At 31.7% G+C, this 25,097-nt stretch overlaps 1 protein-coding gene across 8 annotated transcripts in view; it reads right to left on the reverse strand.

Moving 5' to 3' along the window:
• Atpalpha (sodium/potassium-transporting ATPase subunit alpha) overlaps positions 1-25,097 on the reverse strand; it is a 206,153-nt gene that overhangs the window by 41,587 nt on the left and 139,469 nt on the right. For 5 of the 8 annotated variants that reach the window (XM_075292201.1, XM_075292207.1, XM_075292209.1 and 2 more), the window contains 5 exons: positions 24,220-24,357; positions 18,270-18,536; positions 16,389-18,170; positions 9,446-9,661; positions 8,022-8,116 (listed from right to left, as the gene is read on the reverse strand). In XM_075292201.1, coding sequence (XP_075148316.1) covers positions 8,022-8,116; positions 9,446-9,661; positions 16,389-18,170; positions 18,270-18,536; positions 24,220-24,357 — 2,498 coding nt within the window. Of the gene's footprint in view, positions 1-39; positions 135-8,021; positions 8,117-9,006; positions 9,102-9,445; positions 9,662-16,388; positions 18,171-18,269; positions 18,537-24,219; positions 24,358-25,097 lie in introns of all 8 variants that reach the window. The other 3 variants (XM_075292205.1, XM_075292204.1, XM_075292203.1) reach the window with 3 other exon arrangements.

Raw genomic sequence — 25,097 nt, forward strand, 5'->3', positions numbered from 1 at the left:
ATACGGGAAATATTTTGATGACACAAAGAAAAACTTTACCTTTCGTTGACCAGTTTATCGCAAAATGGATTCCTGGGCTGACGTTTCATAATATCTGATTCTGCTTCTTCATAGGCTAGGGAAATGGCGGGAACCTATTTCAATTTTCGATTTTCGACAAGACACAAATTATACGATACGAAGATAGCCAATGTTTCATTTCCATAAGAGGGAGAGGAGTGTAGTGTTTGGTTTACGCAAATTTTGGGCAGTAGCAGTTTGAACGGATTTTTTTTTCAATTGTTTTGGAAGGATAATAGTTTTTACAAGTATAGTGGATGTATAGGTGTGTGTGTGTGGTAGAGTAATAGTAGTAGTAGCAGTATATATGTGTAGAGGATTTTTGTTGTTTTTCGAGATCCGCAAACAAATCGGGTATATTTTTTGTTTTGTACACACAAAAAAAAATTATATTCGTAACCCAAAAAAAAAATCGAAGGGAAAAATGTATAAAAAAAACAAAGAAACAATTGTTAATGTTTATAAAAAAGCTGAGTTGTTTTTCTTATCTTCTATACATTTGGTACAAGAAGATGGATAATAATATTAAATAAAAAAAACTTACAATATATACGAAATGAAATAATTAATAAACGTAAATTGTTAACGTTTATTAACCTAAGAAAACCCTACCTCACATCCTAATTTCGAAAAATTATTAACTTAATACAATAACCTTTAATATTATTAATAATATTCACAAAATATATATACTTAAATTATTCTTACATTGTGTTTTTTTTTTTTGTATTAATATACACTTAAATTAATATATGTGCAAATAAAATAAATATTTTTTGTATACATTTTTAACATTTTTTTCCAATTTTTTTTTTTAATTTAAATAATAACATTGTGTGTATTTTTCTTTTTAAAATAAAATAAAAAAATGTTCAACTACTACAAACTTATAAGGCCATTTTCATAAGAAGCATTCGGAAAACTTTTTAATAAGGGAAGTAGAAAAAAAAACATTTATGCAAAAGCAATTTTGCATAAGCTACACACATAGAAATGTAAAGCTAACCAGTAAAGTCCATGTACTGGTATCAATGTGAACACACACTAAAGAATAATGGAACATATTTTATTTTATAAAAAGCAAAAAATTTTAAATTAAAACAAAAACAAAAAACCCTCGATAAATCGATTAAGTAGTAAAATCGACACTTCTTATTAGTTGACTGGGAAATAAATAATGGGAAAGAAATAATTATTTATCATTATATTCGCAAAATCCAAAATTCAAGTTAAAATCGACTTGTATAAAATTTATATAAAAATTGATTATTTTCTGTAGAAATAAAATTTTGTTGAAATTGAAATTGAAAAAGTCAAAGAAACAATCTTTGGAAGATTTAATGGCTCAATATTTTTAATGGTTGATAAACTCGGAATTTATCAAAAATCAGCAGTAATTGCTATAGTCAAAATAGGGATAGTCATATTTCTATTGATAAAAAACTCAATTAGCCTAAACCTAGATTTTCGAATTTTTGTAATCTCCATTTGATATTTTTAATAGTTGATAAAATCGAATGTATTTTTAATGGTTGATAAAATCGAAATTTATCAAAAATCAGCAGTAATTTCTATAGTCAAAATAGAGATAGTCATCATCTCTATTGATAAAAAAACTCAATTAGTCTAAACCTAGATTTTCGAATTTTTGTAATCTCCAAAATCGACTTTTGATAGTGATCAAAATCGACTAATCGAATTGTTACGAAGGAATAAAAAAAAAGTCGACTTTTTATTGGAGCCCAATGTGATATAGCACTTTTTATTATGACAAACCAAAATTTTACTTTTCAGAAATCGCAAAAGTTTTTTGAAAAATCGAAATTCGACTTTCTGAAATATTAGAACAAAAATTTCAAAATTTTTTAAGGTACAAGAAGTCTCTAAATGTCAACTTATTTTACCATCGTCTTTCATAATCTTTAAAAAAGTATATATAGTAGTAAGTTCCGCCGGGCCGAATCTTAAATACACACCACCATGAATCGTATTATAATTTCCTTTGAAAATTTCAGGGGGGTTTGATGAGAGATATTTTCCCAAGCAGATCAGTTCAACCAGGTACGCTTCCTACAGATAAATGTAAAAATTTTACCTATGAAGAATAGATCCGATTCTGAATTTATAAGAACCATTTTTTATTTGAATTTTAAAGGAATCATAAACATCTCTTGTAAGTGTGCAAGAAAATGATGAAATAACGCCTTGATTTGAAATCTAAAATCTGAAGATTTTCACCCCAATTATTTAAATGATTGCGAGAAGTAAAATGTGGAAATTTTGCATTCAGTTTCAAGCAATTTTCATGATCAGTGCGCCTTCTATAACCTCAAGGAGTTAAATCGGTCTATATGGAGGCCTTACCAAATGGACCGATAAAACTAAATCATATACACTTTTTTATGAGTCTAAAATGCCAGAATATTTTCAATTTGTGGCAAATCGGATAAAACCTACAATTTCTAGAAACCCTAAGAATTAAATCGGGAGTTCGGTGTAATGGGGGCTATACCAAAACATGGAAGGATACATGCAGTATTCAGCACATCTAATTGTAGTTCTAGACCCCAAATCGGAGGGCCGGTTTATAAGGGGGCTATATAAAAAACTGTACCGATACACAATATATTCGGCACACCTCATTATGGTCCTAGAATACCTCTAGATTTCCAATTTCAAGCAAATTGGATAAAAACTACGGATTCTAGAAGCCCAAGAAGTAAAATCGGGAGATCGGTCTATATGGGGGCTATATCGAAACATGGTCCGATTATCACCATTTTCGGCACATCTCTTTATTTTCCTAGAATACCTCTAGATTTCCAATTTCAGGCAAATTGGGTAAAAACTACGGATTCTAGAAGCCCGAGAAATAAAATTGGTAGATCGGGTTATATGGGGGATATATCAAAACATGGTCCGATAATCACCATTTTCGGCACATCTCTTTGTTTTTCTAGAATACGTCTAGATTTACAATTTCATGCAAATTGTTTAAAAACTACGGATTCTAGAAGCCCAAGAAGTGAAATCGGGAGATCGGTCTATATGGGGGCTATATCAAAACATGGACCGATAATCACCATTTTCGGCACATCTCTTTATTTTCCTAGAGTACCTCTACATTTCCAATTTCAGGAAAATTGGATAAAAACTACGGATTCTAGAAGCTCAAGAAATAAAATCGGGAGATCGGTTTATATGGGGGCTATATCTAAACATGGTCAGATAATCACCATTTTCGGCACATTTCTTTATTTTCATAGAATACCTCTAGATTTCCAATTTCAGGCAAATTGGGTAAAAAATACGGATTCCAGAAGCCCAAGAAATAAAAGCGGGAGATCGGTTTATATGGGAGCTATACCAAAACATGGACCGATACCCCTCATTTTCGACACACCAATTTGTGGTCTTGAATTAACTCTAGATTTTCAATTTCAGGCAAATCGGATAGAAAATACACTTTCTAGACGTTCAAGAAGCAACATCGGGAAATCGGTCCATATGGGGGCTGTATCAAAACTTGGACCGATATAGCCCATCTTCGAACTTGATCTGCCTGCAAACAAAAGACGAATCTGTGCCAAATTTTAGGATGATAGCCCCATTATTGAAGGCTATAGCGTGATTACAACAGACAGACAGACGGTGGTGGACCCCCGTCACCATTCTATGGTGGTGGGTACAAAAATATAATCGACTTTTCTTAAAGAAAATCTGTTAATCGAATTTTCCATTATTTTAGGAAAGTAAATATTTGTAAAGATCTATAATTTGACTTTTTTACAAAGTCGAAGTCCTTAAATGTCAACGTTTTTGGCCTTCGTTTTACGGAAACTTAAAAAAAATATATAAAAAATCGACATTTCCTAAAGAAAATCTACGTTCGCTCAAAGTCGGAAAGTTAAGTTTAAATAGAAAAAAAAAATAAAAATATCGGCTTTTCAAAAATGTATGTAAAACCAGTAAGGAAAGTCTAAAGTCGGGCGGGGCCGACTATATTATACCCTGCACCACTTTGTAGATCTAAATTTTCGATACCATATCACATCCGTCAAATGTGCTGGGTGCTATATATAAAGGTTTGTCCCAAATACATACATTTAAATATCACTCGATTTGGACAGAATTTTGGTAGACTTTTACAAAATCTGTAGACTCAAAATTTAAGTCGGATAATGCACTAGGGTGGAACACAATGTTAGTAAAAAAAAATATAGGAAACATTTAAATCTGGAGCAATTTTAAGAAAACTTCGCAAAAGTTTATTTATGATTTATCGCTCGATATATATGCATTAGAAGTTAAGGAAAAATAGAGTAATTTTTACAACTTTTCGACTAAACAGTTGCGATTTTACATGGAAAATGTTGGTATTTTGACCATTTTTGTCGAAATCAGAAAAACATATATATGGGAGCTATATCTAAATCTGAACCGATTTCAACCAAATTTGGCACGCATAGCAACAATGCTAATTCAACCCCTTGTGCAAAATTTCAACTAAATCGGAGTTAAAAATTGGCCTCTATGGTCATATGAGTGTAAATCGGGCGAAAGCTATATATGGGAGCTATATCTAAATCTGAACCGATTTCAACCAAATTTGGCATGCATAGCTACAATGCTAATTCTACTCCCTGTGCAAAATTTCAACTAAATCGGAGCAAAAAATTTGCCTCTGTGGTCATATGAGTGTAAATCGGGCGAAAACTATATATGGGAGCTATATCTAAATCTGAACCGATTTCAACCAAATTTGGCACGCATAGCTACAATGCTAATTCTACTCCCTGTGCAAAATGTCAACTAAATCGGAGCAAAAAATTGGCCTCTGTGGTCATATGAGTGTAAATAGGGCGAAAGCTATATATGGGAGCTATATCTAAATCTGAACCGATTTCAACCAAATTTGACACGCATAGCTACAATGCTAATTCTACTCCCTGTGCAAAATTTCAACTAAATCGGAGCAAAAAATTGGCCTCTGTAGGCAAATGAGTGTAAATCGGGTGAAAGCTATATATGGGAGCTATATCTAAATCTGAACCGATTTCAACCAAATTTGACACGCATAGCTACAATGCTAATTCTACTCCCTGTGCAAAATTTCAACTAAATCGGAGCAAAAAATTGGCCTCTGTGGGCAAATGAGTGTAAATCGGGTGAAAGCTATATATGGGAGCTATATCTAAATCTGAACCGATTTGGCTGATATTTTGCAAGTTTTTCGAGGCTCATAAAATATTTGGATGTACGGAATTTGAGGAAGATCGGTTGATATACACGCCAATTATGACCAGATCGGTGAAAAATATATATGGCAGCTATATCTAAATCTGAACCGATTTTTTTCAAAATCAATAGGGATCGTCTTTGAGCCGAAACAGGACCCTATACCAAATTTTAGGACAATCGGACTAAAACTGCGAGCTGGAGTTTGCACACAAAAATACATCAACAGACAGACAGACGGACAGACAGACAGACAGACAGACAGACAGACGGACATCGCTAAATCGACTCAGAATTTAATTCTAAGACGATCGGTATACTAAACGATGGGTCTCAGGCTTTTCCTTCTTGGCGTTACATACAAATGCACAAACTTATTATACCCTGTACCACAGTAGTGGTGAAGGGTATAAATATGAAAAGACAACATTACCAATGTTCAATTCGCAATTGCAAAGAAAGACAATAAATCGATGTTTCAAAAATTTGAGAGAAATGACAAAATAAACCAAAAATTCGAAATATTGAAAATTGACTTTTTGGAAATTTAAAAAATTTATAATAGTATTTCTCAAGGGTTTTCCATTATTTAGGAATTTTTCCATTATTTAGGAAAGTCAAACCATCTTTATGAAGTGAATTTCTGGAAATTTTTAAATACCCTACAGATCGATAATATGACTTTTTAAGAAAGTTGAAGTCTCCAAATGTCAAATTTATTGGCTGTCGTTAGGCATTTCGGCATTTCGTAAAGAAAATCTGCGTTCGCTCAAAGTCGGAAAGTTAAAATTAAAGCACACATATTTCTTAATTTTTCATTAATAAAATGCCAGTACCAATAAGAATAAAAGTTGTGATTTGATTAACCCTTTCACTAACGAAAAACCAAATGTTTCCAATATTCTCGAATTTATACTGGTCTTTCATTATTTGGGGAAATGCGAAATAAAGAATCACTAAATCTACGTACATGTTAAAATTTTTTTATTTAATATTTTAAATATAATTATTAAACAAATTAAAAAAAACATGTTTCACTATTTGTTTATGTTTCTTACCAAGTCTTGCTTATAACACTTGTAAAAAGGCAAATAGTTTTCATAAAATCGAATATTTTGTATAATCATTTTTTTCAATGAAATTTGATCATAAAAATCGAATGTTCGAATTTTGATTGGTAAAAATAGTCGAAAATCGATTTTCGAAAAGTCGCAAAATCGATTATTGGTTTGCACTATAGATCCCTAATTACATATGTAGTAGACTTCTCCCTTAAATTGAAATATTGATCGTCAAACTTTAATAAAATTGAAAACAAATCGTGTTTTCGAAAATTTATGGAAAATATGAAAAATACAACTTTACTAATCTAAATCTATTCGTAATTTTTAAAGAGATCCAAATGAATCAATTTTTCCAGTATTTGGGGAAAAAACAAAAAGTATATCAAAAATTCAAAATATTGAAAATTGATTTTTCGAAGAATTAAAATATTGCAAATAGTATTATTCAAAAATTTAGCAAAGTCGAAATGTTATTTTCATCCATACATATATGGTCATTAAAAATATTTTTCAGCGAATGTAGTCGTTTATAAATCGAAATATTTTTCGGCGAAAATTAATTGAATTAATTGTTAACCTATCTTTTTTTTTTAAATAAATTAAATTAATATTTTGAAAAATTCGAAAACAGGGATGCAAATTATTTCTATAAAAAAAAAACAATATTAACTAATTTCGTATTATATTGGAAAATACACACAATACTCCTCAAATATAAAACCAATTTGTAAAAAAATTTTCAATCAAATAAAACAGATTTTTTTTTTGTTTGGTAAAAGTGCAAATTACATTTTATACTGTGTTAACACAGTATAAGACAATAAAAGAAAGATTTTTTTTAATATAAAAAAAAAAATCTAAGAAAAAAACAATAAAATACAAGAAGAATTCCTTTGAATATAGATTAAAGTGCAGACATGGATTGGATTTGGATGACAACGACGATGTGGTGGGGGGTGAATATAACACATATTGTGATGAAAAATTATATATATAAAATTATATGATTACAACACATTGAAATTAGTAAAAAAAATTATAAAACTTAATTTACAATGGATGATAAAAAAAATGAGGGATTTCAGAGATCCATGAGTTAATGGTGATTATGAAGTTATTTTGCATGATGATGATGATGTTTATGTTAAAATTTTACAAAAAAAAATATGAAAAATCAAAACCCTTAAGGCAATAAGGGATATTGTTTGATTTTTTTTTTAATTAAAAAAATTAAGGTTTATTATTTATAGAAAATATCCTCCAGTTCTTATACAATATGTTAGAAATTATTTGCTGACACGCACACATATGCATTATATATATAGAGAGAAAGGTTAATAACAACATCAATGGCTTTTGTGAGGGCACATAGAATTTTGTTAGATGGAATTAGTGGATTTAGAAGTAGCAATGGTGGCCTTGATGGGTTATCAGTTTTAATCCAACCATTTGGTTTTCGTAGACATGGTAATTTACAACGTAAAGAAATCACAAAGGACCCTTAGTTAGGTGTTTCTGGTTAGAATTGGAGTTAGATAATTGGTTTAGTCTTTCTTTTTCTCAGGTGGATGGAGAAAAAAAACACATTTAAGGGGTTAAGGTGGTACATACAACAAACAAAAACATGAAAAGAAAACATAAAAAAACATTTATAGGCACCTTGAATTGACCAATTTATCGTTGAATGGATCACGGGGTGGACGCTTCATGATATCGGCTTCAGCAGCTTCATAAGCCAGGGAAATAGCAGGAACCTATATACGTTCGAGATTAACACAACAAGCGTAGATTTTTATATATATAGAGCGAGTGATAAGATTTACAATAACCACACATCATGGTTATTACGTACACACACACACACACACACACAGGCACGCACGCATTTTCGTGAATGGGGATATTGTGAGTGTGTTGTTTGATAGTTGTTTCAAACGATTTCATATATAGAATTAGTGTGATTTGTTTGTGTGTGTTATTTTTTTGGTTTGGGAAGGAGGGGGGTTTGAAGGTGTGGCCAGAACAATTTTTTTGTTTTTATTTCAAATCCAAAAATCGAGGACCCCACATTAAGGTTGTCATCAATACAACCCACAAGATATATCGCAGGAACACACGAATTCACACACGCACACACATACACAGGTATATATAGATGACGATGGCAGTAGAAGAATATGTAGAATAATTGTTTTTGTTTTTTAGAATATATAAAAAAAAAAATTAAATTAAATGTAGTTATGAGTAAATTTATAATAAAATATGATTAAAATTAAAAAAACAACAACAAATAACAATATAAAAAATAAAAATATATAAATTAAAAAATAAATAATAAATTAAAAAATAATTAAAAAATAAAAAATAAAAATATCTAAAATTTAAAAATTATTTTTTTTTTTTATAAAACAAAATATAAAAAAAAAAACTAGCTATATTTGTTTTATACTTAAAAACTAGCTTAATATTAAATACCATAAATTGCTAAAGATTTTTATTATTAGCCTAAAAAAGGCGCCAAGCCTACTTTATAGCCTTAAAACCCAACGATATTGATGATCAATCACAAATACACTAGCTTCTCCAGGTTTTCGGGAATTTATCAGCAAAAGACAAAGAAGAGAATCCTTTTATTTGCTCATACCTTTCATTAACTAAATTATCAATTTCAGGATTACGGGGTCTTCTCTTCATAATATCAGCTTCAGGTCCTTCGTAGGCCAAAGAAATGGCTGGTATCTTTAGTGTTGGTGATTTGTAACGTCACAAGGCATTTATATAAAATTCAATTACACAATATTTAACAATTTATCTTAGTAAATATAGATCTGTATATAAGTATCACATATAAAAATATCACATTACAAACAAACTTATTTCTAGATATTAAAACCATTTTTTTTATATTTATTTTATTTTCTAAAAAACTAAAAAAAAATACCTAAAACTTTTTTTTTCTTTTTTTTTTTTGTTAAAAGAAATATATAATATTGTCTATATAAAAAATATTTCCTTTTTAAATAAGAACATTTTGTTCAAAAAAAAAATTTATAAATATAAATATAAATTGGTCGTCTACTTACCATGTCGGTACCCAAATCAATGCACAAAATGGTTACAGTACCCAAGGGCAATGGGATATCGCACAAAATGAAAGCCAAGAATGGTGAGATTTCAGGAATGTTGGAGGTCAAGGTATAGGCAATAGATTTTTTCAAGTTATCGAAAATCAAGCGACCTTCCTCCACACCAGTAACAATGGAAGCAAAGTTGTCATCCAACAAAATCATGTCAGCAGCCTATTATTTTTAAAATTTATGAATAAAAGAAAAAATGATTAGTGAAAGCAAATACAAAGAAAGCAAGAGAACACAAAGTTTTTTTTTTGTTTTTTGTTTCTATAACGTAGACCACCAAAACATATTCCTTGCAATATTGGAACTTTAAGACTTAATTTTTTTAAAGTCGTTTTGTGAAAAAAAGAATAAACCTTAGCGGATCGGAACCGTCGAATTCGACTATTCGTTAAATTGTTTCAATTGTCATAGCGATTCAAATCACCTTTTATATTTTATAGGTTATTCAAATTGTTAATGTTAACCCTAATTGTTGGTCAATATCTTTCAAATCGACTTTATAGAAAATTTGGGTTTCACTAACAAACTTAGGTTTATTAATCTTCAAAACTTATTTCCATATCCATTATAATCGAGCCAAAAAACAAAAACAAGTGTATACGGCTGTAAGTTCGGCCAGGCCGAATCTTAACATATGTACCCTCCACCATGGATTGCATAGAAACTTGTACTAAAGACTGTCATCCACAATCGAATTACTTGGGTTGCGGTAACACTTGCCGATGGCAAGTTATCTTAAAACTTTTTAACACCGTCTTCGCAATTGTAAGTTGGTCCATACGGGGTATATGTTAAACAAAAAAAAGGTCGATTAAATACGTATATAATTCAGTTTGACAAAATTAAAATAAAATTTTGACAAAATTGTCTATAGAAATAAAATGTTGACAAAATCTTCTATAGAAATGAAATTTTGACAAAATTTTCTACAGAAATGAAATCTTGAAAAAAATTTTCTATAGAAATAAAATTTTGACAAAATTTTCTACAGAAATAAAATTTTGACAAAATTTTCTATAGAAATGAAATCTTGACAAAATTTTCTATAGAAATAAAATTTTGACAAAATTTTCTATAGAAATAAAATTTTGACAAAATTTTCTATAGAAATAAAATTTTGACAAAATTTTCTACAGAAATTAAATTTTGACAAAATTTTCTATAGAAATTAAATCTTGACAAAATTTTCTATAGTAATATAATGTTGACAACATTTTCTATAGAAATAAAATGTTGACAAAATTTTCTATAGTAATAAAATTTTGACAAAATTTTCTATAGAAATAAAATTTTGACAAAATTTTCTACAGAAATAAAATTTTAACGAAATTTTGTATAGTAATAAACTGTTGACAACATTTTCTATAGAAATAAAATTTTGACAAAATTTTCTATAGAAATAAAATTTTGACAAAATTTTCTATAGAAATAAAATTTTGACAAAATTTTCTACGGAAATAAAATTTTAACGAAATTTTGTATAGTAATAAACTGTTGACAACATTTTCTATAGAAATAAAATTTTGACAAAATTTTCTATAGAAATAAAATTTTGACAAAATTTTCTATAGAAATAAAATTTTGACAAAATTTTCTACGGAAATAAAATTTTAACGAAATTTTGTATAGTAATAAACTGTTGACAACATTTTCTATAGAAATAAAATTTTGACAAAATTTTCTATAGAAATAAAATTTTGACAAAATTTTCTATAGAAATAAAATTTTGACAAAATTTTCTATAGAAATAACATTTTGACAAAATTTTCTATAGAAATAAAATTTTGACAAAATTTTCTACGGAAATAAAATTTTAACGAAATTTTGTATAGTAATAAACTGTTGACAACATTTTCTATAGAAATAAAATTTTGACAAAATTTTCTACAAAAATGAAATTTTGACAAAATTTTCTATAGAAATGAAATCTTGACAAAATTTTCTATAGAAATAAAATTTTAACGAAATTTTGTATAGTAATATAATGTTGACAAAATTTTCTACAGAAATAAAATTTTAACGAAATTTTGTATAGTAATATAATGTTGACAACATTTTCTATAGAAATAAAATTTTGACAAAATTTTCTATAGTAATAAAATTTTGAGAAAATTTTCTATAGTAATAAAATTTTGATAAAATTTTCTATAGAAATAAAATTTTGGTAGATTATTTTTGGGGATCGGCTATGTATAACTATAGACCGATATGGACCAATTTTGGCATACTAGCGCAATGTACCAAATTCCACAACGTACCAAATTTCAACCGGATCGGATGAGTTTCGGAGGTCAAATCTTGGGATCGGTTTATATGGGGGCTATATATAATTATGGACCGATGTGGACCAATTTTTGCATAGTTGTTAGAGACCATATACTAACACCACGTACCAAATTTCATCCGAATCGAATGAATTTTGATCATCCATCAGGCTCCGGAGGTCAAATCCGGGAATCGGTTTATATGGGGGCTACATATAATTATGGACCGATGTGGACCAATTTTTGCATGGTAGTTAGAGACCATATACTAACACCATGTACCAAATTTCAGTCGGATCGGATGACATTTGCTTCTCTTAGAGGCTCTGCAAGCCAAATCTGGGGATCGGTTTATATGGGGGCTACATATAATTATGGACCGATGTGGACCAATTTTCGCATGGTAGTTAGAGACCATATACTAACACCATGTACCAAATTTCAGCCGGATCGGATGACATTTGCTTCTCTTAGGGGCTCCGCAAGCCAAATCTGAGCGTCGGTTTATATGGGGGCTACATATAATTATAGACCGATGTGGACCAATTTTTGCATGGTTGTTAGAGACCATATATATACACCATGTACCAAATTTCAGCCGGATCGGATGACATTTGCTTCTCTTAGGGGCTCCGCAAGCCAAGTCTGAGCGTCGGTTTATATGGGGGCTATACGTAAAATTGGTCCGATATGGCCCATTTGCAATATCATCCGACCTACATCAATAACAACTACATGTGCCAAGTTTCAAGTCGATAGCTTGTTTCGTTCGGAAGTTTTTCACCGTAATGTGGAACTCCGTTCGGACTAGGCTATAAAACGGAGATAAAGATAGAATCGGACAGCACTCAGTGAAGTGAAGAGAGAAATACACCACTGTATTATAACAATAGACTGAATAGTCTAAGTGAGCCTGAAATATCGGGCTGCCACCATACCTAACCCAACCTTTACAAGTATAATTTTTTATGTTTTTTCTTATTTTTTTAAAACCGAATTGAAAATACTGAAATAGCATCACATGAGAATAATTAAACCGTAGTAAGTACAACGGATGTTTAAAATATGCTTCTGATCGATTTTGTACCCCTTTTTCGGATGCAAATAGAACATTTTAATTGTTTTTTGACTACTCTGGGATATAGCCTTCAAAGTTCCGAAAGGCTCGAATGGTAAAAAAATGTTGCGCTTGTACGAAAGCGTTAAATTTATACACATTGTATTCTATAAAAATCATGGGCTCATGGCTAAAGCCCTTCCATCGGAGTGGACACTCTAACATTTCGGTCAATGACCATGGTTATACCAACAATACGCGGTACCATCATCGCACTGGTAAACATGGAATGGCGAAAAATTGTTCCTTTTACAAAAATCAAAGAAGCGAGAGGCCGAATTTGTGAAATTTTTGAATCCATATTTGCAAACGTCGATTTTCCAAAAATGTTCCGTTAGCCTCCTTCATCTGTCAGTTAACAAAAAGTAAAATGCAGATATCTACTATTTGGGTTAACTTTTCGGCAATTAATTTCTTAACTGACATTATATAAGTATGTTAGCAGGATAACAGATGTATCCCTAGTACGATGGACTTTTTTTATTTTATTTATTTATTTTATTTTTTTTATTTTTTATAAATATGCCACATTTTATTGCAAATGACGCATTTTGCAATACTTTATGAAAAATATCGGCGGAAACTCTGTAAAGAGGTATCATAAAGGATTTCATTATATCAACATTTAATGACAATTGATTACAAAACTGGGATTTGTTTACCATATTTGGAAACAAAAAATCGGGCGATATATAGATATTGGTGGGAGATTTATTTAAATTAATCTAAATCAATATGGTTAATATTTCGAATATTTAGAGGCTATAATAATCAGGTCTGTTCTGGTTTTTGAAATTATTTCCATGTTGGCATAACCACTACCAGGTGAATGTGAATCGATTTCACGATCTTGATATTTTACTCTGCAAATTTATCGTGAAACTAATTCACTAGCATAAGTCATGGTTGTAAGTTGAATTATATCCGTGATGGATTTATTTCCGTTCAAAAAACAAGTGAGTAAAGTAGAAAGTCGGGCGGGGCCAACTATATCATACCCTAAACCACCCCTACTGTTACGTTGTGCATAATTTGAGTAAAATCGGTTTATAAATGAGGCCACTAAGGTCAAAAATAAGGTTATAAGGGGCAAATTTTGGGAGGTGTATCTAAATCTGAAGCGATTTGTATAATATTTTGCACATATAGTCAGTACTATAGAACATTATAGTAAGCCAAATTTGAGTAAGATTGATAAATAAGGGTACTATGGCCAAATTTCTGAAAATCGGGCGAAACATATATATGGAAGCTATAGCTAAATCTGAACCGATTTCGATGATTTCTTGCACATATAGTAAGTATTATAGAAAATTAGATTTGGCCAACTTTCAGTTAGATTGGTTGAGAAATAAGGGACTTATGGCCAAATTTGGGAAAATCGGGCGATACATATATATGGGAGCTATATCTAATTCTGAACCGATTTCGATGAAATTTGACAAACTTAAAGGGTGGTCTATTGTATTACTTTGTGACAAATTTGACGCCGATCAGTTAGTAAATGAACGAAAGCTGACCCCATTTATCGAAATCGGGCATATATATGGGAGCTATATCTAAATTTGATACGATTTTTTTCCAAATTCAATAGCATTCGTCCTCGTACCAAAAAAAAAACGCCACATACCAGATTTTATCAAAATCGGTTAATAATTACGACCGGAATCCTGCGAACAACAAATACATGGACGGACAGACAGACGGACGGACGGACACCAAGCGCTAGATCGTCACAGAAGGTGATGCTGAGTCGATCGGTATATATTTTATGTGGTCTAAAGTGTATATTTCTGTTAGGCACATTTTTGGCAGATCAAAGTTATTATACCCTGGCCACTATGTGGTTTAGGGTATAAAAAGTACTCAAAAATTTTGGAAGATTTTATTTATAATATATTTTTATTAAAAAAAATAATGAATCCAAAAATCTTTGGTTTTGAAATTATATAAATTTTCTCGTGAATTTGTAATTTGGTAATTCGTGAAACCCAGCCGTTGGCTGATAAGTTCAGAAGAAGAATCCGAAGTGGAATTCAGAACACCAAATTTTCACTTACGTTCATAAAACGGCAAATCAAAATTGTTTGTAAAAGATTAATGGCCAGTTTTCCTATCCTTCGAATAATGCTTAATTGAAAGATAGATTGTCGGTTAGTAAAATTTTTGGATGGGATCAGTTGTTTTTATCGAGAAACCGGCGTAAAAGTATAGGTCGATGTTGCCAAACGTTTCATAACTTTCAATCTAGACATGCAGAGTATTTCAAAATGATTAGTTTTACCAAAAGGAAGTTTCGACTATGGGTTTTTTGGATTGGTACTAATTAACTCTTAAATATGTTGTCTACTATTTCATATTACGTTTTGGTATATATTTTGTAGTAGTGGCATGGAGATAAGCCATATAATATTGAACTCGCGGGCTGAAGTACAAATTGCCCACATTTCCGTGTTGCAAAATTGTTGCGAATTTATTTGCCAGAACAGACCTGAATATCTTGGGCAAAATCTGAAAATTATTTGTTTAGTAATATGCATAATATTACCAGAGATACATTCTTAGGGGAGCTATATATAAATCTAATTATAATAAGAACTACTCTAAGATGGAGGCATTGTGCAAATTTTCAAAATGGACTGGAATAAGGGTAAGAGCTATATCTAAATTTTATACAATTTAATAATAACATTAATCGGAATTCCATATGAGGGCGATGGGCTCATCTACAAATCCACAACAGCTTCTCAAAGCTGCTACAACAACCACAACAAATCCAAGACTAATGAAAAAAAAAACACAAATATCTCTATTTCATTTAGGACGGACAGACGGACGTGATATGAAAAAACGAATGGATGATCTAATTAGAATATTATAATGATCCAGAATGTATACTCAGATCCCATCCGTTACAAACGGAAGGACGAAGTTGGTCATATACTATAATTATCTCAAATAATGTTGCACTTTTAATGCCATCTTAACCATTAAATCGTGATGGTAGTCATGAAGGGATATAAAAATCAACGAAGAAATTTGCCAAAAATTTTGCTAATATTCCAATAAAACTCTTTTTTTATAATTAGACCATATTTCCCCTCCAAATCTCAATAGCTCCAACCGAGCAAACAGCTCTTGCTATATAAATCTAAGAGTAGGCAATCGACTTTTTACGAAAAAAATCACATAGGAGAATAAATTAAAACAAAAATCAGATGTTTAAAACACGAGCACTCTACGTTGACATAAAGAAGTTTATGGTATATTTGTGGCATAGAGGTATATATGTATGTGAGAAATATAGGTAAACATGGTCATAACCAGAAGCAGAAATTAATTTCAAATCTATATGTAACTGAGGTCTATTAGTCTATTTTACAGACAAGTACTTAAAAACTTCTAATATTGTAAACTACAATGGTGGGTGGTTCAAGGCGATCACAACTACAACCAACAACAAAACAAAAATTCCATCTATAATTTACACACACACAAGCACACTTACCTGTTTGGATACATCAGAGCCAGCAATACCCATAGCAACTCCAATATCAGCCTTTTTCAAGGCTGGCGAATCGTTTACACCATCACCGGTTACAGCCACAATAGCACCCATACGTTGGCAACCCTCAACAATGATCAATTTTTGTTGGGGTGAGGTACGGGCAAATACAATTTCAGTATGATAACGTAAGATTTCATCCAACTGATCGGAACTAACGTCACGAAGTTCAGCACCATGGACAACAGCAGCCTTAGCTTCACGTGGATTAACTTCCGAGACAGGGATATTCAAACGTTGGGCTATATCTTCAACGGTTTCGTTGCCTTCTGAGATGATACCAACAGATTTAGCAATAGCCTTAGCAGTAATGGGATGATCACCAGTAACCATGATAACTTTAATACCAGCCGAACGACATTTGGCAACGGCATCGGGCACAGCGGCACGTGGGGGATCAATCATGGACATAAGGCCAACGAAACGTAAATTATCAATGGGGAAATTAACATCATCGACATTGAATTTGAAGCCGGTGGGGTATTTGTCGGAGGGCAACATAAAATCACAGAAACCTAATACACGCTCGCCCAAACCTCCCAATTCCATGTAGGCATTGTTGAAGGCTTCCTTCATCTCTTCGTCCAAAACTTTTTCTTTGCCATTGATGAAAATGGTTGAGCAACGTTCGAGGATACGTTCGGGGGCACCCTTCATGACGAGCAAATAACGGGGATCGGAGGGATCTTCGGTTTCGTGAATTGAGACCTGGTACTTGTTGGTGGAGTTGAATGGGATTTCGGCCAATTTCTTATTACGTTTGCGGATATTCATGACGTCGCCAAGAGCCAATTCCATACATTTCAATAAAGCAGCTTCGGAAGCATCACCGCTAACTTCCTTCTTAAGAATTGGTACACCTTCTTGGCCGCCTTTGAATTCAGCACGGTTGCAGAGAGTGGCAATGCGAGAGAGCGCCTTGAATCCAGGGCTAGTTCTATCGTATTGGACACCCGACTGATCTTCTGTTGTATCGGCCTCAATGATTTGATTGTCGAACCACATGTGAGCGACAGTCATACGATTCTGAGTCAAGGTACCGGTCTTATCCGAACAGATGGTCGAAGTGGAGCCCAAAGTTTCGACAGCTTCCAAATTCTTCACCAAACAGTTCTTCGATGCCATACGTTTGGCAGTTAGTGTCAAGCACACAGTCACAGTAGCCAATAAACCTTCAGGTACGTTAGCGACAATAATACCAATCAAGAAAATAACAGCGTCCAACCAATGGTAACCCAAAATGAAGGCAATAACGAAGAATGTCACACCCAAGAACACAGCGACACCGGTGATCAAATGAATGAAATGGTGGATTTCCTTAGCAATGGGTGTTTCGCCAGTATCCAGACCGGAAGCCAAACCGGCAATACGGCCCATCACAGTGTGATCACCACAACTGATGACAACACCTTTGGCAGTACCTTCGACGGCATTGGTGGAGAAGAAAGCCAAATTCTTTGTTTCCAAGGGATTTTCATGTGTAAATTCGGGACCACGAGATTGCGGCTCAGATTCACCAGTCAACGATGAGTTATCTACCTTAAAGGTACGAGCCTCAATAATACGAATATCAGCTGGGATACGATCACCGAATTTAACTTCGACAACATCACCCAAGACTAAATCTTCGGCACGGAGAGTTAATTTTTCACCCTCACGTATGACAGTGGCGAATTGGGGAACCATGTTTTTGAAAGATTCCATAATTTTTGAACTTTTTGATTCCTATGGATCATAAAAACAAACATGGGATTAATATTATTCATCGTAAACAAAGAAAGGTGGTAGTACACCTTTGTATTGTATTTATGTTTATTAACTCACCTGATAGTATGAGAAAATACCGGTAACTATAACTACAGCTGAAAGTACGATACCCAAATATAAATTATCATCTGATGGCTCTTCACTGGTACTGGCCTGAATGGAATAGGCCACAAAACATAAAATAGCACCAATCCACAATAACATAGCGAAACCACCAAACAAATTCTTACAGAATTTTACCCATTCGGGTGTTTGTTTGGGTGGTGTGAGAGCATTTGGGCCATCACGTTCCAAATTTTCCTTAGCCTTGGCATGACTTAAACCCTGAAATGATACGAGGAAAGAAGTTTGAATTATTATTTACTCATTTTTTATTTATAATTACAAGATATACAAAAAAAAAATAATTGATATACATTTTTTAAATTTCAAAAGCAATTTCTGTGAATTTTCATGTTATATTGTAAGGCTTAGTACTAACACTATTACCAGACACTTTCCCGAGTTGAAAGGAATATGCGCTGCGTGAATTTCACAATACACGTTACTAAGAAAATGTTGTGGCGTTGCCATCTATTTCAGTCATACTTCCCATTTAATAAATCAAAGTTATCACCATGATTGTGCAATCAATGATTGTACAATCCACTATGCAATAATAACTGTACAATTCGTAGGCCAATGGGTTCACTACACCAAAGAATGTTTGGTATGGTACTGGTACAATTCCATCTGATTTGGAAGGGCCACATCAAAGAGAGGACTGAGACAGCCTACAGATATTGGACACTGTGCATAAGAGCGGTGGGCTCTAAATGAGGTCTGAATCCAAAGATGTCGGATTGGATATATGGGAGCGTAATAAGGCCAATCCTGACATACGCGTCCTTAGTCTAAAGGTCACCAATGGAGAGGAAGTGCAACGGAAACAACCGACACGTTGTCTTGGAATAACAGGGGCAATGGAAATCACGTCAACCAGAGCCTTGGAAATGACACTGGACTTAAGACCCTCTATAGGTCTTAAGTCCAGTTCAGTTTAAAAGCGTATTCGCAATGGGTGCGATGAGATGATCCATCAAAGGATAAGACGGGTGACGGTGAGTGAAATGGCGAATGCATGATCGTATACCTGTGGTGGTCATAGCTACCGAGTGTGACATTCTGATGCTAGTAAGATGATCCTGGTAGAATTGGAACCCGGAATAGATACCTGTTACACCGATGAATAGAAGAAGGGTTGGAGGACGGCACTGGGTGTATATTTTTTAAAGACCCCGACACCGAGATCCTAGGAGATGATACCGGACTTCAGATCTATAGAGGTTCAGTTCAAAAGCGTATTCGCCATGGGTTCGATGAGATTGACGATGGTGGGAGAATGGACGGAAACACGAAACAATCTATGATTAGAGAACGACACAAAATTATTGCCTCCGCCGGCGGCGGCTTGACGGCTAAGCCGATATAAATTTCACTATTCGACGGCAGACAATTTTCCATTATAAAATCAATTTGAAGTTATTCGGATGGTAATGAGATTAGTTGTACAACAAATCATACAATCAAATTTACATTTCAATAAAATTTTCTGAGTTAAATTTTTGCAAAATTATTATAACAGCTTGAAATTGATTGATTGTGGATGGAAGGTTCAAAGGACTGGCAAAAAAATGCGACAAATATTAATAAAATTTTCTGATTTGAATCGATTGTTTTGATTAATTGGCGGCGAAATTGGAATCGAGATGAATCGACATATTCGGCGGCGGCGTCGACCAAAAATTATCGACGGCGACTGAAATCGGCTGCGCGTCTCGGCGGCTTCTTTCTCTGTCCATGATCGTATGCCTTTGGTGATTTCATAGCTGCCGAGTGTGATCCAGGGAGATTTGGACTCCAGAACAGATACCTGTTACACCCCTGGATCGAGGATGGGTTAGAGGATGACATTGGGCGTATATGTGAAAGACCCAGACACCGAGGTCCTATTCCGTTTACCGGCCAACAGCATAATTCTGCAGGCTACCACAAAGGAATTTGTTAAATAGCTCGGAAATAACACGAGGCCACAAAACTTGAATATTTTCACATATTTCCGGAGGGCTATGAAGGCAATAGCAGACATTATCAACATATACTGATCAACGTATACTAGGAATACAGCAGAATCCGCATGAGTGCCGTGACATCAATGAGGTAAGAGGACACGTAAAGGGAAATTAACTAGAGATAAGAGCTGCGACACCAAACGACATGCAACCCCAATAAAGGCGACGCCAGTCGAGTTTGATGAATGGGCACGGGAGACGCATAAAGCGATTTGGGCCAAAATACAACGGTCGGAGGGGCGCCGAAAATACTATGGAGTAACCCCGATAAGAAAGACTACTCAAGGAGAGTAGGTTAGGTTAGGTGGCATCCCGATGTATCAGGCTCATTTAGACTATTCAGTCAATTGTGATACCACAGTGGTGGAGAGTAGGGCGACTGCCAGGAGGACCGTGGGAATAATTGAATACCTAGAACTGTCTAATAGTAGCAGAAGAGGATAGTGTATTTAGGTCGTGTTATGAGATTTATGAAAAAACTTGGAACACTACTTTCATTGCCCTGCCTTTACTAGGCAAAGAGTTAACCACTACGGTGAAAAGATGATTCGGGACCTCAGCCTACATGGAAACAGAGACCGGAAACATATTAGGGATTTCGTTAGAGACACAGAGTTCCTGGAATAAATGAAGGGTATAATATTCATCAATGCTCCGAGTTTTCTCTCTGACACCCGAATGACGATATTTGCTAACGCTTTTCAAATACCATTAACTTTTCTGTTCCATATAAAAATTCGAGGAGATCTCTATAGAACTCCTTCGGAGTATTGGTATATTACGCTTCGAAGTTTAACAACTACTGTGTAAAGTCACTATGCAATTGTTATAACCACTTATTTACTAAAGCTTCTTAGCATGAATACAAGGTTAATGTGGTTTTCCAAAGAAAAGTTAATTTTAAATATTAACCTATATTTATATTAATTGAAAAACATTCGATATACCCTTTATATTGCCCAATATTTCTGCCTTTTAACACTTCTCTTTATATGAAGGACTTGGCCAACGAAAGGACATTATTGAGGCTAATGTATGCAGCGTTGCCACAATGAATTTTTATTTTGGACCAACAATTTTCCAAACCTGGACCAACATTTTTCCAAAATTGGACCCAAATTCGTACCAACGGACCATTTTGCCAAATTAGCTTAATACCGTTTAAAAGTTAAAAAATTTCCAAAATTTTACTTCGATAGAAAATTTTCATTTGTATTTATTTCTATAGAAAATTTAGTCAAAATTTCTTTTCTATAGAAAATTTTGTCAAAATTTTATTTCTATTGAAAACTTTATCAAAATTTTATTTCTATAGAAAATTTTGTCTAAATTTCTTTTCTATAGAAAATTTTGTCAAAATTTTATTTCTATTGAAAACTTTGTCAAAATTTTATTTCTATAGAAAATTTTGTCAAATTTTTATTTCTATAGAAAATTTTGTCAAAATTTTATTTCTATAGAAAATTTTGTCAAAATTTTATTTCTATAGAAAATTTTTTCAAAATTTTTTTCTATAGAAAATTTTGTAAAAATTTTATTCCTATTGAAAATGTTATCTATTGAAAATTTTGTCAATATTTTATTTCTATAGAAAATTTTGTGAAAATTTTATTTCTATTGAAAACTTTATCAAAATTTTATTTCTATAGAAAATATTGTCAAAAATTTTATTTCTATAGAAAATGTTGTCAAAATTTTATCTCTAAAGAAAATTTTGTCAACATTTTATTTCTATAGAAAATTTTGTCAACATTTTATTTCTATAGAAAATTTTGTCAAAATTTTATTTCTATAGAAAATTTTGTCAACATTTTATTTCTATAGAAAATTTTGTCACACTTTTTCTTCTATAGAAAATGTCGTCAAAATTTTATTTTTGTAGAAAATATCGTCAAAATTTTATTTCTATAGAAAATTTTGAAAAAAAATTTTTTCGGTAGAAAATTTTGTTTGTATAGAAAACTTTGTTAAAACTTTAGTTCATTAGAAATTTTACTTCTATAGAAAATGTCGTCAAAAATTTATTTCGTTAGGAAATTTGTCAAATTTTAATTTCTATAGAAAACTTTGTCAAAAATTTATTTTTATAGAAAATTTTGTCAAAATTTTATTTCTATAGAAAATTTTGTCAAAATTTTATTTATATAGAAAATTTTCTCAAAATTTTATTTCTATAGAGAATTTTGTCACAAATTTACTTCTATAGAAAATTTCATCAAAATTTTATTTTTGTACAAAATGTCGTAAAAATTTTATTTTTATAGAAAATTTTGACAAAATTATATTTCTAAAGGGGAGCCACCGTGGTGCAATGGTTAGCATGCCCGCCTTGCATACACAAGGTCGTGGGTTCGATTCCTGCTTCGACCGAACACCAAAAATTGTTCAGCGGTTGATTATCCCACCTCAGTAATGCTGGTGGCATTTCTGAGGGTTTCAAAGCTTCTCTAAGTGGTTTCACTGCAATGTGGAACGCCGTTCGGACTCGGCTATAAAAAGGAGGTCCCTTCTCATTGAGCGTAACATGGAATCGGGCAGCACAAAGTGATAAGAGAGAAGTTCACCAATGTGGTATCACAATGGACTGAACAGTCTAAGTGAGCCTGATACATCGGGCTGCCGCCTAAACTAACCTAACCTATTTCTGTAGAAAATTTTGTATCTATAGAAAACTTTGTTAAAACTTTAGTTCGTTACAAAATTTACTTCTATAGAAAATGTCGTCAAAAATTTATTTCTTTAGGAAATTTGTCAAATTTTAATTTGCATAGAAAACGTTGTCAAAATTTTATTTCTATAGAAAAATTTGTCACAATTTTACTTCTATAGGAAATGTCGTCAAAATTTTATTTTTGTAGAAAATGTCAATTTTTTTTATAGAAAATTTTGACAAAATTGTATTTCAAAATTATATATAATTATATTTTGTCAAAACTTTGTTTCTATAGAAGCCTTTGTTATTTAGAAAACTTTTGTTCATTAGAAAATTTACTTCTATAGAAAATGTCATCAAAATTTTATTTCTATAGGAAATTTGTCAATTTTAATTTCTATAGAAAACTTTGCAAACATTTTATTTCTATAGAAAATTTTGTCAAAATTTTATTTCTATTGAAAACTTTGTCAAAATTTTATTTCTATTGAAAACTTTGTCAAAATTTTAGTTATATAGAATATTTTGTCACAATTTTACTTCTATCAAAATTGTATTTCTATAGAAAATTTTGACAAAATTTTATTTCTGTAGAAAATTTTGTCAAAATGTTTTCTATAGAAAATTTTGTCAAAATTTTATTTCTATAGAAAATGTCGTCAACATTTTATTTTTTAGAAAATGTCGTCAACATTTTATTTTTTTAGAAAATGTCGTCAAAATTTTATTTCTATAGAAAATGTCGTCAACATTTTATTTTTGTAGAAAATATCGTCACAATTTTATTTTTATAGAAAATTTTGACAAAATTATATTTCTGTAGAAAATGTCAAAATGTCAAGTTTCAATAGATTTGCACACATTGATGATATATCAAAATATCACAATAGCAAGTATGAACTAAGTACCCCAACATAATACTATCTACCAATCAATTCTGTTAACATTTCGAGACCAGAATATTGTTGAATTTATAAAATCATTAAGTGCAATACAATAAAGTTCTCAACTGCCTTGCACACATTGGTGATATTTTCATGGAACACTATTGCAATGGTAAACTATCCACTATAACACATTATTGTCCCTGAATCAATTCATATAACAATTCAAGATTAAAAAATAGTTTTGATACCATATTTGAATTCGAAAAAAATAAAATTAAATATGCCAATGACTATTTCTAATTTCTAATATCGAATTTGTTTGTTTTGGTAGTTTAATTTAATATTAATATACTTACATTTTCAGGATGTGTCTGAAAACGCTGATACAGCTCCTCAGGAGTGATTTTATGGTAATCGATATCTAACTCCTGTTTGAGATCATCTAAATTTTCCTTTTTCGCAGCACCACCTTTAGCCGGCATTTTGCGTTTTGTCTATAATAACAATGATGTGGAGAAAACAAATATATAATTATTAATAAATTGCAAAATAAAAAAATGTTAATAGAATCAAATAGTATGTAGATGTGTAGAATAGATAGATAGTTACTCAAAAAAAAACAAGAACCATAGGAATTCCAACCAGTTTCCTTTACCCGATATACGGAAATTATCATGCCATTTAAGTGTAAATTGAGTGTGAAGATAATACCATTATTTGTACTATTATTAGTGCTTCATTTTATTATTATTATTATTATTTTTTTTTTTTTAATTTATAGAAGGCTCCAACCAAATACCATCCATACCATATAGAGATACTTATATCGATAGAAAATATAAAGAATAAATTAATTTATATTTATTTTTTATATTGTTAGATTATTAAAAGCTAGATTCCATACCAGTATTATTTGTTAAATGCTATACACTTCCAGATTTTCTATTTAGTTTTTTTTTTTTTTTCATTACTTACCAACCCTCTTTTTCAAAACAAAATAAAATATTAAATTAGATAGAAATTAAAGCAAAGCATCAAATTGAAAAGAATAGCAAACAATACAATAAACAATATGCCATAATTACAGTAATTAGTATGAAGGAAAACCAATAAAAAATGTTTTTAGTCCGTAACTCCGTTCAATATCCAAATATCCCAATGTGAAAATATTTGAATTTTTTGTTATTCTAGATGAATGTTAGTTAAAATACAGAAACGTGTTAGTCGTGAGAAT

Source organism: Haematobia irritans, chromosome 1 (genome assembly GCF_050003625.1).
Source record: "Haematobia irritans isolate KBUSLIRL chromosome 1, ASM5000362v1, whole genome shotgun sequence".
Classification (NCBI taxonomy): domain Eukaryota; kingdom Metazoa; phylum Arthropoda; class Insecta; order Diptera; family Muscidae; genus Haematobia; species Haematobia irritans.